A 16,932-nucleotide genomic window follows, 5' to 3' on the forward strand; every position below is an offset into this window, starting at 1 on the left:
TGCATTGTAAAGGTATTGCGGTGTAAAAACTTGGATGTAACGTTGTATATTCTGGCCATATAGATGTGCAGTTTTATAACCATGGAACACACACACCTCTCGTAATGTGTTACCACATTTATTATAGATGGGTCATGTAGCTGCTCAGGTGTATACCTGTGATACACATGCTCCACTGCATTGTGTTACCACATTTATTGTGGGTGGGTCATATAGATCTTCAGGTGTATACCTGTAGAGCACATGCACCTCTGCGTAATGTCTTACTACATTTAATGTTGGTAAGCCATGTAGATGTACAGGTGTATACCCCTGGAACAAATGCAGTTCTAACTTGTGTTACCACATTTATTGTAGGTGGGCCATACAGACATGCTGGCATATATCTGTGGAACACATGCACTTCTGTCTTGTGTGTTTCCACTTTCATTGTAGGTTGACCATGTAGATGTACAGGTATATTCTTGTTGAACACATGCACTTCTGTGTTGTGTGTTACCACATTTATTGTAGGTGGCATATAGATGTGCAGGCATATACCCCTGGGACACATGCACCTCTGCATAGTGTGTTACCACATTTATTGTAGGTGGGTCATATAGATGTGCAGGTGTATAGCCCTGGAACACATGCACCTCTCTGTAGTGTATTACCACATTTATTGTAGGTCAGCCATGTAGATGTGCAGGTGTATAGCCCTGGAACACATGCACCCCTGCGTAGTGTGTTACCACATTTATTGTAAGTGGGTCATATAGATGTGCAGGTTTATACCCCTGGGACACACGCACCTCTGTGTAGTGTGTTACCACATTTATTGTAGGTCAGCCATGTAGATGTGCAGGTGTATACCTATGAGACACATGCACCTCTGTGTAGTGTGTTACAACATTTATTGCAGGTGGGTCATATAGATGTGCAGTTGTATACCCCTGGGACACATCCACCTTTGTGTAGTGTGCTAGCACATTTATTGTAGGTGGCCATATAGATTTGCAGGTGTATACCCCTGAGACACATGCAACTCTGTGTAGTGTTACCACATTTATTGTAGGTGGGTCATATAGATGTGTAGGTGTATAGCCCTGGAACACATGCACCTCTGCTTTGTGTGTTACCACATTTATTGTAGGTGGGTCATATAGATGTGCAGGTGTATACCCCTGGGACACATCCATCTCTCTGTAGTGTGCTAGCACATTTATTGTAGGTGGCCATATAGATGTGCATGTGTATACCCCTGGGGCACATGCCCCTCTGTGTAGTCTAACCAAATTTATTGTAGGTGGCCATATCGATGGGCAGGTGTATAACCCTGGGACACATGCACCTCTGCGTAGTGTTACCACATTTATTGCAGGTGGCCATATAGATGTCCAGGTGTATACCCTTGGGACACATGCACCTCTGCGTAGTGTGTTACCACGTTTATTGTAGGTGGGTTATATAGATGTGCAGGTGTATAGCCCTGGAACACATGCACCTCTGCGTAGCGTGTTACCACATTTATTGTAGGTGGGTAATATAGATGTGCAGGTGTATACCCCTGGGACACATGCACCTCTGTGTAGTGTTACCACATTTATTGTAGGTGGGTCATATAGATGTGCAGGTGTATACCCCTGGGACACATGCACCTCTCCGTAGTGTGTTACCACATTTATTGTAGTGTGGCTCACTGGTTAGAAGCAGCAGACCCTGAAGCAGAGGTCGGCCCGGGACCAGGGTTCAATTCCCGTTGCGGCCGGGTCTTGGGTCAATGTTCGCGGACTTGATAATTCTCGCCTTGGTGCCTAAGCTAACCATGTGTCCCACTCTGCAACTCTGGGCAATAGCTTGCTTAATCTTCACAACGGCCCCATCAGCGCCGGGGATGCCTGGTTTCACCTTGGGGGTGCCCAGAAGGGACCATCTCACAGGGAAAGCCAGGACGGGTTCCCCAGTGGTATACAGCGCCAGGACACTCCGAGATGGAGTAACAGTGCGCTTTACAAGTATACATTTACATTTACATTTATATAGATGTGTAGGTGTATACCCCTGGGACACATGCACCTCTGCGTAGTGTGTTACCACATTTATTGTAGGTGGGCCATATAGATGTGCAGGTGTATACCCCTGGGACACATGCACCTTTGCGTAGTGTGTTACCACATTTATTGTAGGTTGGTCAAATAGATGTGTAGGTGTATACCCCTGGGACACATGAACCTCTGCGTAGTGTGTTACCACATTTATTGTAGGTGGGTCATATAGATGTGCAGGTGTATACCCCTGCAACACATGCTCATCTGCGATGTATATTATCACGTTCATATAAGACCAGAGTAAGCCTCTAAAGCAGAGGTCTTCATTCCGTGGGGCGCAACCCGCAGGCGGGTCGTGGAGTCCTGGGAAGGGGGGTTGCAGATTCTGTCAGAGCGTGCGGTTCCTTGAAACGCATGGCTTGCCTTAGTGGCGTCCGGCTGATTAAGGGTGCTCACGGCGGAGGCCTAATTCACACCGTGGGGTGAAAAACATCAAAGCCTCATTAACAAGTAAAAGGTCTTTTAAAGACCTGTGAAGTACTCGGGTGTGGCTTTGTGTGTGTCCCTGAAGCTGTTTCAGCCGGGTTCACATACACAAAGGGGGAGCGGGGGGGGCTGTGGGAGGAGGCTGTAGCCCTTTGAGTTCAATGGACGTGGCACGCCTGGAGCTGTGGCTCCCGCCAGTAAAGCACGTGAAAGGTCCTCTCCCCCCCCTCCGACACGTCCCATAAATCATTGGTTCAAGTCCCACGAGCCCTCATACCTGGTGCCTGTGCGAGAGAGGCACAGAAAAGGTGGGTGGATGAATGATGGATGAATGGATGTGTGAAAAGGTGGGTAGATGAATGATGGGTGAATGGATGGATGAAAGGGTGGATGGATGAAGGATGGATGTATGGATGGAAGGATGAAAGGGTGGATGGATGAAGGATGGATGTATGGATGGAAGGATGAAAGGGTGGATGGATGAAGGATGGATGGATGGAAGGATGAAAGGGTGGATGGATGAAGGATGGATGTATGGCTGGATAAAAGGTTGCATGGATGAATGATGCATGGATGGATGTGTGAAAAGGTGGGGGATGAATGATGGGTGGATGTATGTATGGATGAAAGGGTGGGTGGATGAAGGATGTATGTATGGATGAAAGGGTGGATGGATGTATGGATGGAAGGATGAAAGGGTGGATGGATGTATGGATGGATAAAAGGTTGCATGGATGAATGATGAATGTGTGAAAAGGTGGTTGGATGAATGATGGGTGGATGGATGGATGGAAGGATGGAAGGGTGGATGGGTATAGGATGGATGTATGGATGGAAGGATGAAAGGATGGATGGATGAAGAATGGATGGATATGTGAAAGTGTGGATGGATGAATGATGGATGGATGGATGGATGTGATGAGGTCTAACAGGCACATTTATGGTTGTCGATAGTTGTTGATGATGAGGAGTACCAGTTTCTAGACACTTTTGTCGGAAGGGGGTCCTTACGCCTAAAAAAGTTTTACAAGGGGGTCTCAGCATCCAAAAAGTTTGAAGACCTCTGCTCTAAATGCTTACATACCTGACTTGGAATCGGGTTGGAAAGGATGCACAGGAAGTGATGTTATGAATAGGAAGTTACACCTTATCTTCCAGAGTGTGTACCTTTGTGCGTTACCAGGCAAAGCGGTAAGGATGCTGCTGCTCCCTGTCTTAGTCTCGAGTAAATTGAATGAGTGTGTATTAGATGGATGAATACACTTCAATAAAGTGCAGACCATCCACGTGGCATGGCTGTCTCAATCTGGCTTTGTCCACGTAACAGTTTTCAAGTCCAGTGTTGCACAATGGATTCACACGTGTTATCACATCTGCCCCGATAATCCAGCGCGCATTGCCTCCTTGTACCACTGCCTGCGGTGGAGCGTGTGTGTGACACTGCGCGCAGGCCTCTCTTGCTGTAATGTTTGAAGGTGCCTTGTATCCGGAACCAAAAGTACTGATTCAGGCCTCGAGTCAGTCAGGGGGCGTGGCATTTTGACCTGGAGAACAGTGCGCATCATAATCCATGCCCTGGCTTCCTGTCTGTGCTCTGAGCGGGAGATAAGGCCAGTGACAGAAACTCTTGGCCGAGGTGGAAAGGTCAGCCAGGCACAGAGCCCAGGGGTCCCTTAGGCAGTTGTGAAAGAAGTCAGGCTGTCAGAATCCAGACATACAAGTCAGAATGACGTGCTTGACAAGCAATGTGTACAACAGTGAAATGTGCATCTACAATCCGTGTCTGGTCTTAGGGGCATTCAATATGGAACAAAGCACATGCAGTGTGCTATCCAGTGTCAAGTACGGGTGTGCTCTGATGGTATGTCATATGGATTCAGGCTGTGCTCTTCAGGTCTTTGCGCAATTGTGATGTGATTTAGGTGAACGGAGAGTCGACAAGGAGAGTAACAGCTGATGGCGTGTTCTGCCGTTTGATGGTTTGTTATGTATGCTTAGCATGTACGTTTTCTGGTTAGGCAATGCCGTGAAAGTTGTTCTAAATCACTTTGTAGTGTTGTTGCTCTACCAACAGCAATATGAAAAGCTCACCACAAAAGAGAAATGTTTACTAAAAGATGAGGCATAGTTATCTTAGATGTAGACCTGCTAAGTGAGAAGTGTAATGTTTTTTACACTTCAATTTTCGTTTATAGAGCTTGGGTAGTCAAAATGAGGAGAAATACGACAGAAAACTACATTAAAGATTTATCATTACCTGTCTGCAGAAGAATGACCTTGATGACATTGTAAATTCCTTGTTGAGTTTCCGTTGTATAATTGTCATAAAACCCTGATAAAGTCTTGACTCTGGGTGGGAGACAGAAAGGGGTTAACATTGTCACGTACATCATAGATTTCACTGCTGTAAACATCTGAGGTCCTACACAAACATTATAACAGACACCTACTGAATTTGATGTATGGCAGCGGTGCGGCTGGAGAAAGCCTACGACTGTGGGACTATTTTTACATCTGGAAATAGTTCCAAAAATCCAAGGCCAGACCAAATTATAGAGAGACAAGCGGGTGAGTGTGTGAACATATGTTTGTGGGAACAGGCCAGATATAGTATAAAGCAAACTACACCACCTGTTCCCACACTCTTACCCCATAACCATACCAAGAAGCACACTACACCGCCTGTTTCCACACTCTTACCCCCTAACGATACCATGAAGCACGCTACACCACCTGTTTCCACACGCTTACCTCTTTACCATATTGGGAAGCACACTACACACAAGATGATGGACGGAATGTTGCACAATGGCAAAACATTCACCCCCAGTCACAGATCTGGGTTCAATCAATTGTTATTTTGCTCACCAAGCCACCCCAGTTCAGACATGGCCATATGCAAATCAGTCTTGACCCTGTGCCCCATGGGAACAGTCCAGCCGGAACTGCCAAGCCATGTCTTTCCTGGACCGGAATCAAGCATCCTAGGACCGGTTTCTGGCTATCAGCCGTCTTCAGCCAGGTTAGCTTGACTCCAGTGGCCCAGTGAGCAAGGGACAGAAAATGAAGGCATTCAGAGAAAAAAACCTTAAACCAAAATGATAACAGATACTACACACTTTTCTGAAACATGAACTTGTTTGTGCAATGTGAGCCGGAGGAAGCCCAAAGGGTGTGGCTACTCTCCTTGCTTCTATAAACAATAAAGCACACTACACCACCTATTTCCACACGCTTACCCCTTAATCATACTATGAAGCACACTACACCACCTGTTTCTAATCTCTTACCTCATAACCCTACCATGAAGCACACCACGCCTCCTCTTTCCACAAGCTTACCCCATAACCATACTATGAAGTACTCTACAGCACCTGATTCTAGACGGTAACCCACTAACCATACCATGACGCACTCTACACCACCTGTTTCCACACGCTTACCCACTTACCATACCATGAAGCACACTCACCACTTGTTTCCACACGCTTACCCACTTACCATGAATATGACTCATTACATCGCATACCAATACCATGCGTGCCATTACAACGCAGGTATTACTATGCAATGTCAATGATAACGACATACCATTACATCGCAAACTTTTACCACGACTAAACCTTTACCACGTATGCCATTACAAAGCAAAGCGATGCGTGGTAAAGGTATACTCATGGTAAAAGTTTGAAAGGTAAGTGACTCTACCCCCGACACTACCCTAAGCCCTAAAACACAACCCTACACTACACAAACACCACAACACTACCCTAAACCCTAACACACTACCCCCAGGATGAACCTCCGTCGCCGCCAGTCCGGTCCCTACACTCAAACACTACCCTGCAGGACCCCGACACTACATCAAACCCTAAAAAACTACCCTACACTACACAACACCACAACACTACCCTAAACCCTAAAACACTACCCTCAGCACGACCCTCCCAGCCCCAGTCCGGTCCCTACACTCAAACACTACCCTGCACGATCCCCAACACTACACTAAACCCTAAAACACTACCCTACACAAACACCACAACACCACCCTAAACCCTAAAACACTACCCCCAGCACGACCCTCCCCCTACCCCCAGTCCGTTCCCTACACTGAAACACTACCCTGCACGACTCCCCTGACACTACCTTAAACCCTAAAAAAGTAACCCTCACCCCAGGCCCAATCCCCCTTACCTCTCTCTCCTCGTGGTTCCGCTCTCCTGGTTCCAGCTCTGTCTGAGGGGCGGTGCACAGTGCACGTCATTGGGAGGAAACGGAAGAGCCTCAGTGTCCTCACAACGATGTTAATAGCTATTACATCGCATGCATTGTAAAAGGGCATGCGATGAAATGGTATGCGTAGTAATGGTTACGCGCTGTTACATCGCATGCCTTGTAACACATGCGATGTATTGACTTGCGGTGAAACAGTCGCGTTGTAATGGCTGTTCACCACTAACCATACCATGAAGCACACTCACCACCTATTTCCACAATCTTACCCCATAACGATACTATGAAGCACGCTACATCACCAGCTTCACATCTTTATCCCGGATCCAAGTCCACTCTCCATAGCTAATTACTGCCCATAGCTCCAGTGTTCGAGAGTCATCCGCAGCTACCTTGATCAAGTTCACTGCCTACGTCTTCTCCTCGCTTCAGGTCCCCGGCATGCCGGCCGAGAGTGCTGCCCCTACCAAAGGCAAGAATGCAGCAATCTGACACATAAACAGCTATGGTTGGGGGGATGAGACATAACCAGAGCAATGTTATGTGACTGATCAACATCTGTTGAAGGCCACCTCAATCACAAGTCCCAACATTTGGCCTTTGTTCCAGCAATGCTTCACAGATAGCAGAGGAAGAAATAGAATATTAGATTATACATCAGACATAGGAACCCAGTCTAGTCTTTGAATGCTGCATCTAAGCCTATCCAAGGTAGGGTTTGTAGAATGAATAACGTGAACCAGATGTTCATAGTAAGGTTAGTTTACAGTTTACAGAGTGCTCTACAGTGCCAACAATGGAGGCAGGAAATGAAGGCATTCAGAGAAAAAAACCTTAAACCAAAATGATAACAGACACTACACACTTTTCTGAAACGTGAACTTGTTTGTGCAATGTGAGCAGGAGGAAGCCCAAAGGGTGTGGCTACTCTCCTTGACTCGCACTAGTCATCTTCTCTGCTCTCTTCCTTGTCCTCATTTTCTATAATCCAGTGCAAACTCAAAAGTAATCTTGGGATATCCAAGCAGCAATACTTACAGCTTGCGAAGTACCAGGCAGCTTGAATTGAGGATGTTAGGATCATTGAAGAGTTGCGCAGTGAGGAAGGGCAGGTATGGTGATAGTACATTCAGCCAATTATCCAAATCCGCAGCGCTGAGGGTGTTCACGGCATTCGTAAAGGCGGGCCAAGTGGTAACCAGGATGCTTGTGAGGATTTCATTAGTCAGACCCTCCTAGTGACAGCCACAAATAATCATTTCAGAAGGCTTGAAAAAACAGTAGGATCACACAACAATCTTCACTGTGAGTTTCCTCCAGCAGTATTACAGTCATTACTTCTCATTAGCCCTGGTGAGCTCGTGTTAGAACCCGCCCATTTTATTTCCACAGTGAAAGGCAAGGCCAGATGTATAGTGTAACTCAGAGAATCCTGATTGACTGTGGCAAACAAGAAGCACAGTGAGGTGCAGGGGCCCTGGAATGTGCTGGTAACCAAGCGCTGCATAGACACAGCGTGAATAGCCAGGTACAGTAGGACAAAAAAAGGCAAAGCTGCTTTTAAAACAAAAAGCAGTAAGTTGTTTATGGACATGCCCGAACCCCTTTTGCTCAAATGAAGCTCAGATTACCCCAAGCGTGCCTTTGTGTCGATTTACCTCCTCCTTGGAAGCTAGCTTGTGTTGGTAAAGGGCCTTTTTACCTGCCTCTCTGTTTACTCTCTCTTCAGCAAAGTCTGAAAGGCATAGCTTGTACAGAGCTTCAGAAACAACAAGAACTGGCAAGACCAGTAGGTCTGCCTCTAATGTGATTCTGGATACATGGCAAAAACTGACTTGTTAGGAAGGACAGATTGTGGGTGGCTTATACTCACGATCTTAACCAAATCATGATTGACAAGTTTGCAGGTGCTGTACTGGATGAATGCGCAAATAATTATTAGCTAGAAGTGCATGGGTGAATAGTTGAGTGCATGGGTGAATAATTTCATAAGTGAGTCAATAGTTGGACCAATTAGTGAGTTCATCAATGGACACAGACATTGAATGAATGAATGAATTCGTACTTGTATAGCGCATTTACACCCTGAGGCATCTTGGCGCTGTACGCATACCGCTGTGGAACCCTTCCTGGCTTTTCCCTGTGAAATGCCCACTCCTGGGCACCCACAAGGTGAAGCCAGGCATCCCAGCGCTGTTGGGGCCGTTGTGGAGATTAAGCAAGCTATTGCCCAGAGTTGCAGACTGGTACCCATGATTAGAATAGGCACCGAGGCGAGAATTATCAGGTCCGAGGAAATTGAGCCTAAGACCCGCCGGGGCGGGAATTGAACCCTGGTCCCGGGCCAGACCTCTGCATCAGGGTCTGCCGCTCTAACCATTGAGCCACACTTCTCCACTATAAACCACAATATGGTGGTGTTCCGTGGTATGCGGTGGTATTGCTGTGCTTTTGAAAAAAAGTCATTCTGGGCGGAATGAGTGACACAGTGAGGTCGTAGTGTATTTAGTAGGGTGTTGTTGTTTGATGTTAGCTCGTGATAGGGAGTATTTTCAGATGTTAACGTAAGGGTGGGGATGGAAGCAATGTACTGGTATGTGACAGCATTAGTATGTTTGAGGGTTGTGTTATTTTGGGAAGTGTTTTAGGAGTAGAATGGGGTAGCACTGGCAGATGTGAAAAGATGAGTCAAGTAATTGCCTCCTTGTTTGTCATTAAGGGCATTTTTTCATATGCACTACAGGCCTCATTTATTGCATTTTTGCGTAGGGCAGCACTCTAAGGCACCTTGCTGCGCTGCCCTATGCCAAAGTGAAAGGGCAGGAATCCACTGTATTCAAGCCATATGGTGCATTCTTGTCTTTCCTGGCTACACTGGCACCATTTTGGCAGCCTAGTGCCAACATAGGCACGTTTGCACCATGGTGCAACGGTGCCACCGTTAAAGGCCGGATTGGTTTTGTGCAGTAATATACATCTTCCTGCACAAAAACAATCCTAGAAGGCAGTTTCAGCAGCACACATGGGAAAAGAAAAAAATGAGGAGAAATATACATATTTCTCCTTGTTACGCCTCTCCTCAGTAGGCATATGGATTTGACGCTTCTAGGTTTGTAAATCTGGGGAGTGTCAAATTCCATGGGTGTTGCGTGAGAAAACCCACCGAAATGCCAATGGAACACCTCCCTGGCGCAGAGTAAGGCAACACAGCGAATTGCCCTGCATGCCATGGCCTTAATCATGATTTATGGGGCCACTGAAAGCCACTCAGGGTGGCTTTGCGTGGCTTTATAAATCTTTATGAGAACCCTGTGTTACTATATTTCGATGTCAGTTTATTATTTGCTGCCTGTGCTCCCCGCCTCACTTAAAGCACTGGCGTTTCTGTCTGCAATAGTCTCACCTTCCTGTGCGGTGTGTTTTATGATGACATAAGGACTGTCTGTAGCCAGACCGAAAAACCGAGAACTGACAAAACGTTGAATAAATGAAACATAAGTCAATTGAAAAACATGATGGAAATGAAAATGGATACATTTCCAAAATACAAGGGATATATGAGACAATGCTAAGCCACGCTGTCCATGTCCACTGGAATGTGTGAGTGTTACATCTAGTGAACTATGGACACCTACTAAGAAAAGTACTGAGTGACCTATGAAAATCAGAGTTCAATTGCAAGTTTGTAGGAGCACAATTTTTCTGCTGCCAAGACGTGTTTTAACTGCACGGCTGTTTACAATAAATGTACATTTTACATAATTTTGCATAGTGCTCCACTGTACAATATCGAGCTCTGTGTACAATCATGTCAGAGTGTCTGAATTTCGGTTACTATTTAGATGAAGGTACTCTGGTTAAAAGAATAAAAAACATTTGCCCACCTTTGATTGTACCTCCCTTGTGTCTCACATTATGGGTATCAGTGGCAGTATCCCTAGGAGGGGCTACCGCTGAGGGGAAACAAGCTTTACAACGCAACTTTTACAACGCACTACCATTACAATGAAACTTTTACAACGCAACATCCATTACATTGCATGCCATTACAACGCATGACACTACAACGCATACCATTACAAAGCAAAGTATCCATACACTATCCAACACTTACCCTACTGTTGCACCCCCCTGGAGTTAGAATAGTAATTTTTACCCCTACACTATCCAACACTTACCATACATGCAATGTAATGTTATGCGTTGTAATGGTATGCGCTGTAAAGGTAGTATGCGTTGCAATGGAATGCGTTGTAAAGGTAGTTTTTAAAAATTAGTTGTATTGGCATGCGTTGTAATGGAATGCGTTGTAATGGATGTTGCGTTGTAAAGGTATGCGTTGTAAAAGTATGTGTTGTAACGTCATACATCCCCGCTGAGTCATGCAATCTTGCAGTTACTCTCAAAGTTAGACTGACAAGGCCGGGAGGGCGTTTTTTGACCTTTCTTAGACCTAAATTATGGAACTCCCTCCCCTCATAATTCGCAGAGAAAAATCCCATATGATGTTTAGAAATCTATTGAAGACCTTGTTTTTCTCGTGTCTCTACTCTGTTACTCCTTCTTTCTAACCTAGCGCTGGGAAGCCCGATGGGGTGGCCATGCGCTTTATAAATCTGAATAGATGGATACAATGAATGGTCCAGGGTTTCCCGACCTGAAATGACCAAGTCCGAACTGAAAACAATGGATCCGTTTTCCTGGGTCTGTATCTGCACTGATAAAACCTCAGTGGGAAGGGGAGAGGGGCAACAGAAGGACTGCCCAGGCCACCCGCTTCATAGTATAGATCTTCAACGTATGCAGGTTTAGCCTGGATGGGGGAATGTAATATGGCAGAGCGGCTCCAGGCCCTGGATTTATGGGTCAGCCTTTATGGAAGAGTATTTCTGCCTTTTCGACAAACAACCCATACCATTCCTGGATTTGTTGTTTTCGGTTTGACAGTTATAAGTGGTGTGTGACACATGACCTAAAGCCACCGAACACCTAGGGAAGGAATCACACCCCTACATTTCACTTTTATTCTTAGTATTGCATGACAGAATGACTATGCCCTTCAACATCCCAAAACAGGATGGGAACATGTGGTGGTACTCGCTTGATACTAAATAATACACCACCTCCACCCCGACAGGCTCAAGAAGAACATGAAATGGGCTTTCCCTGAACAGCAGTCAAGAATCTGGTCTTCATTCCTAAGGAAGGCACCTTACAGAGTATGGGTCCTCCTAAGATTTTAAATACCTTCCTGAATGGTGGGCTACATTGCTGGTCCCCAGGTTTCCAAAACTGAAGTGGATCAAAGGTGTTGTGGCCCCAGTGTATAACAAGCATTGGCAAAGCCAGCACGTATATGTTTAATATACTAACACATAGCATCGCAGGCGTGCTTAAGTGCATAGAAACCATTTGTGGTGCATCTCTCTGCAACCTACCGCTTTCAGTGCTGTCTCTCTTAGTATCCAGTCTTTTATCTCCCAGGCCTGTGGGCTATTGTTTTTTATTGGACAAGCTTGCAGTGTTGCCACAGTGCAGCACCTCTGGCTTCAGTTATACGAAAACCAGGCACAGATTTAGACACAGAAATAGGCAGTTTGCGTAAGGACATGGGGCAAATAGCATACGCGCATGTTTGCACATGCCTATATCTGTGTACAACGCATTAAATCCAGATCTACAGGCATTGCCTACTGGATCCATATGTCTCTAGCCTACCTCTTGCTCCCAGAGATTGAAATAGTCCATCATAGGACTTCTTACTTGTTTGTGTAATGTAAGAGGCAGTTGGTGCTTCCAAATTGTTCAACCTATTTGGAGTTCTCCTTGGCCCTCTGCACTCTAGGTCTTGAGCACTAAACACTCAACTTACCACGTAATGTTTTCTTATGATGTCCACCAGTTGCATAAGGTTATTATTATTAGTGTAATGGGTCAGAAGGATTTCCCACGTTGCACTGTCGATGGAGCTTTTTGGGCGAGTCAAGATGGAAGCAAGCTCTTCGGGTCGCAGGGTGTTTAATTTCTAAAATTAAATCATAGAAATAATATTAGCTTTAGGAACTGAAGTGCAGCATACTGAAGTGTGAAGTGATCATTACGTCAGTGATGTAGAAAATGTGACAAAAAATACTCAATACTCTTTTGGCTTTAATAGCACACACGAGCGACTCCACCGACAGGGATGTGACTAAGTGATAGCAGCAAGAAGGGAACTATACTGCTCTGGAGGAAGGAGCATGATGGTAAAACATAATTGAGGTTCACATTTTTCTATTTAAAAATTCTTACAGAGACCTACAGACAGAAAACAACGTGTCTCCTGTGTTTTCTAATTTTTAAAACAGAAAAATTGGCTTCTTTTCAACGACTTTCCAGACTGTCATTCATGAATTCCAGGCCAACTACTGACCAGAGAGTTAAATCAGAATGAGATTTCCTCAAATAATAGCGTATTTCTACATATTCGTTGAATAATGCTAATGTTTTCACACAGGTTTATTATTTTGTTATATTAAGCTCCTTACTGTGCTAAAACTCAACAGACATCAAAGAATGAGTGCACATTTATCGGTTAAACATACATGAAAATATACTAGTCATGACTTTATTTATGCACAAAAAAAAACAAAATATATATGGATAAATACAGATATGATCACCCAAAAAACTATGTAGATAAATACGAACAGAAATGTTCCTAAAATAAATACTATGAAACTTGGGGCCCTACACATAATATACGCAATCACTGGCCACAGTTTAAAATAAAGTTAGATGCACCTATCACTCGAATCTGTTTTGACAAATGCAGGCACATTTTTATGTTAGAAAGGCACTTAAAACGTTTCTACTTTGTCAAATATGGGAAGATTTAGCTGTAGAATTTTTGTATCTTTTCTGTTTCCCGGTGATCTTTCTACAGTTCCTCTATGCGCTAAGAAGCCTCTGTTGGTGTATATGCTGCTTTATAATGATCAAAATCATATTAAAGTTCATAGATTATTTTCATTTCAATTGCGTGACTTGCTTCTCATTTTCATTGACATACATTTATACATCTAAATGTGTTGATACATCGTTGTTGTTTTTATGCAAAATAAGAATACTAGCTGGCCATTCCATGTTTATTGCCACTATTATAAATGTGCTATATTCCACCTCGTCTAACCCTCACACTAGCTGATTTCAGCTAAACCACGATTGTTCGACAAACCTACCCCTAGGAGTAAAAGAGATTTGGGGAACTAAATCTATGTTCACTCCAAATACTTTATGTTGGAAAATGGCCCTCTCCACAGGGTTATCGCCAAACCTTTTGCAATCCTCCTCCACTTTTTTCTGACCTAGTTTATTTGACTTTAGGCTTCTGAGTGCCTTTCCACTGCTAACCAGTGCTAAAGTACATGTGCTCTCGCCTCTAAACATGGATATATTGACTCATACCCAATTGGTATATTTAATTTATTTAGAAGTCCCTAGTAAAGTGCACTGCATGTGTCCAGGGCCTGTAAATTAAATTCTACTAGTGGGCCTCTACTTTAAAGTTTTACATGTCCTGGTAGTGAAAAACTCTCAACGTCGTTTTTCACTACAGCAAGGCCTATCTCTCACATAGGATAGCAGTGGGATTACCGTATTACATTTTATAAGTATAATTTCCAATTGAAAAGGCATAAAACCCCCAAGTCTGGTGTCTCTGGAACCACAATGTACAATCACAACATATGGTGAAGTTAGAGTTTAAATTGCCATTCTGAAAACTCCAGTTGTAAAAAGTTGGCATTTTCTTACTTTAGCCATTTGGTGCATGCTGCCTGTCTCTGATCACATTTCTGGGGTAGCTGACAGTTTGGCTTTATATATTTATCCTAGACAGCCACACACAGTGGGAGCTTAGGTGTGATCCAATGGGCCATCCTGGCAGGATGGGAGGGAGGAACTGGACCCAGCCTCACTTAGATCTGAATAGTTTGTGTTCTGTCCCCACACAAAGGGCTGCAAACTCCTCTGTGGTGAGTCTGGAACCAGGGCAGAAAGGGAAGGACCTCTGTGCATTTGAAAGGACTGTTGTTGAAGTCTCCCCACTTCCAAGTCCCAACTGGGTATAAGTACTGGACCTCTAGCACCACCACTACACTACATCTCTGGACCTGTGGATACTCTGCCAGGAAGGACTGCTGCTGAAAAGACTGCCACTCTGCTGGATAGCAATTCTGAAGGAGCTGTTGCCTTGCTGTGCTGACCTGCTGCCCTCTTGCCTGGAGAGAAAGAACTGGACCTGGAACACATCTTGAATCCAGGAGCCCAGAGGTACTCAAAGGGATAGTCTGCTTGCCTCCTGATCTGAGCCTCAGGAACACAATAGGCTTCCCACAGCTCTTGGGCCCATTTTCAACACACTCTAGGCCCCCAGTAGGAAACTCTCAGGACGTGGGCTCTTGGAAGTGTTTTTTAAGCTTCAAAAGTCAAGCTTCTGGGCTCTTTGCGAACTCAAACAGGCCTGTCCACACGGAAACAGCGCAGCTCACACCGTAAACCAGCGCGAGTCGCCACACAGCAAGTATCCACCAGCATGGATTGCCACCGCAAGCCTCCAGCCCATCCTCCCGCGACGTCCGGCCTGCTCTACATGCCCCCACCGATCATCGCCAGCGACGCTCTCCTTGCTCTCGTTGAACTTCTCCCCCACGAACCGGACTTTTGGCAAAATACTTACGAAGGTAAGACTGCAGCAGGATTAAGCTGGGCCTGTATCAGACCAGTGCTCCATCGCGGTAGGCCTGAACTTTTGCATTTGACTAGGTCCAGCGCAACCAGCTATCCCCGGTTGGCGCTTTATGCTTTGAATGAATGAAATAAGATTTATATAGCACGATGGTTCCCCTGAGGCCTCCCAGCGTTGTGGACGAACACAGAGAGACAGGAAAGAAAAAGATCAGGTACAGTCATTGAAAAGACAGGTTTTTATGAGCTTTCGAAATATCAGCAGGTTAGGCTCCTTCAGCAGATGCAATGGGAGGGCATTCCAAGAGTTGGCTGTGATATTAGAGAAGGCGCGCGCCCATGTAGCTTTCTTAATTCTGTGTGGGGCGGATAGGAAGGAAGACATAGAGTGAAGATCTCTGGCAGGTTGGTAAGGGGTGATCAGGGAATGGATCATCGCTGGGCCATTCTTCCAGAAGGCCCTGTGAGTCAGGCACATGGCCTTAAACTGGATCCTCGCTTTCATTGGCAGGCAATGAAGGATCCTTAATGCTGGTTTTACTGATTGAAGTTGGGGGAGCTGAAGGAGCATGCGAGCAGCACAATTCTGAATGGTCTGGCGCTTATGAATGGTAGATTGAGGGGCTCCCAAATAAAGGGAATTCCCATAGTCCAAGCGAGAAAGGATAAGAGCTTGAACCATGATCCTTCTCGCTTGGAAAGGGAGTAGGGGAAGGATCTTGCGAAGCATCCTCAGAAGGCCGTAGTATGTAGCTGAGATCTTAGCAGCCTGGTGATTGAACCTGAGAGAGTGCGGTCGAGCCACATGCCAAGGCTCTTAATCTGGACCTTCGGATCTGGTGCCGGACCGAGACAGTTAGGCCAGAGCAGAACAGGAATGAAGGAGGGGGAGTTGCGAAGGATCATAAGCTCGGTCTGTTCTCCGTTGAGTTTAAGGCATGAGAGTTCCATCCACTTTGCAACCTCCTCTAGGCTGGGGCCTAGGGTGCTAGATGACCTCTTGAGGTGATGATTTTTATGCCAAATGGTTGGACAATCTCCACCAGGGGTCTCATACAGATGTTAAACAGTGTGGGGCTCAGCGAGGAGCCCTGAGGCACCCCGCAGCTGAGAGGCAACCCGCTGGAAACGTCTCCTTGAAAAACCTGAAAGAACCGGTCACTGAGGAAGGACTGTAGCCATGTTATAGCAGTGCCGGTCACTCCCAAACTCTTTAGCCGGAGGATCAGAGTGTTATGATTGACAGTGTTGAAAGCGGCACTGAGGTCGAGGAGGATGGTCGCTGCTGTGCCTCCTTTATCCAGTATACTCCTCGCCTCCTCAGTTACTGCAAGAAGGGCAGTCTCAGTCCCTAGTTGAGGACGAAAGCCAGTTTGGGAATGATGGGGAAGATTGTTAGATTCGAGAAAATCTACTAGTGTGGTATTTATATGTTTTTCTAGAATCGTACTCATCCAGG

At 45.4% G+C, this 16,932-nt stretch overlaps 1 protein-coding gene across 1 annotated transcript in view; it reads right to left on the reverse strand.

Annotated features, from left to right (window-relative positions):
- The window catches only part of LOC144783948 (uncharacterized), a 376,042-nt gene that overhangs the window by 175,568 nt on the left and 183,542 nt on the right, over positions 1-16,932 (reverse strand). Inside the window, exons 29-31 of the mRNA XM_078662677.1 lie at positions 12,619-12,771; positions 7,785-7,981; positions 4,771-4,862 (exon numbers count right to left, since the gene is read on the reverse strand). Coding sequence (XP_078518803.1) covers positions 4,771-4,862; positions 7,785-7,981; positions 12,619-12,771 — 442 coding nt within the window. The remainder of the gene's footprint in view (positions 1-4,770; positions 4,863-7,784; positions 7,982-12,618; positions 12,772-16,932) is intronic.

This window comes from Lissotriton helveticus, chromosome 10 (assembly GCF_964261635.1).
Source record: "Lissotriton helveticus chromosome 10, aLisHel1.1, whole genome shotgun sequence".
NCBI classification, from domain to species: Eukaryota; Metazoa; Chordata; class Amphibia; order Caudata; family Salamandridae; genus Lissotriton; species Lissotriton helveticus.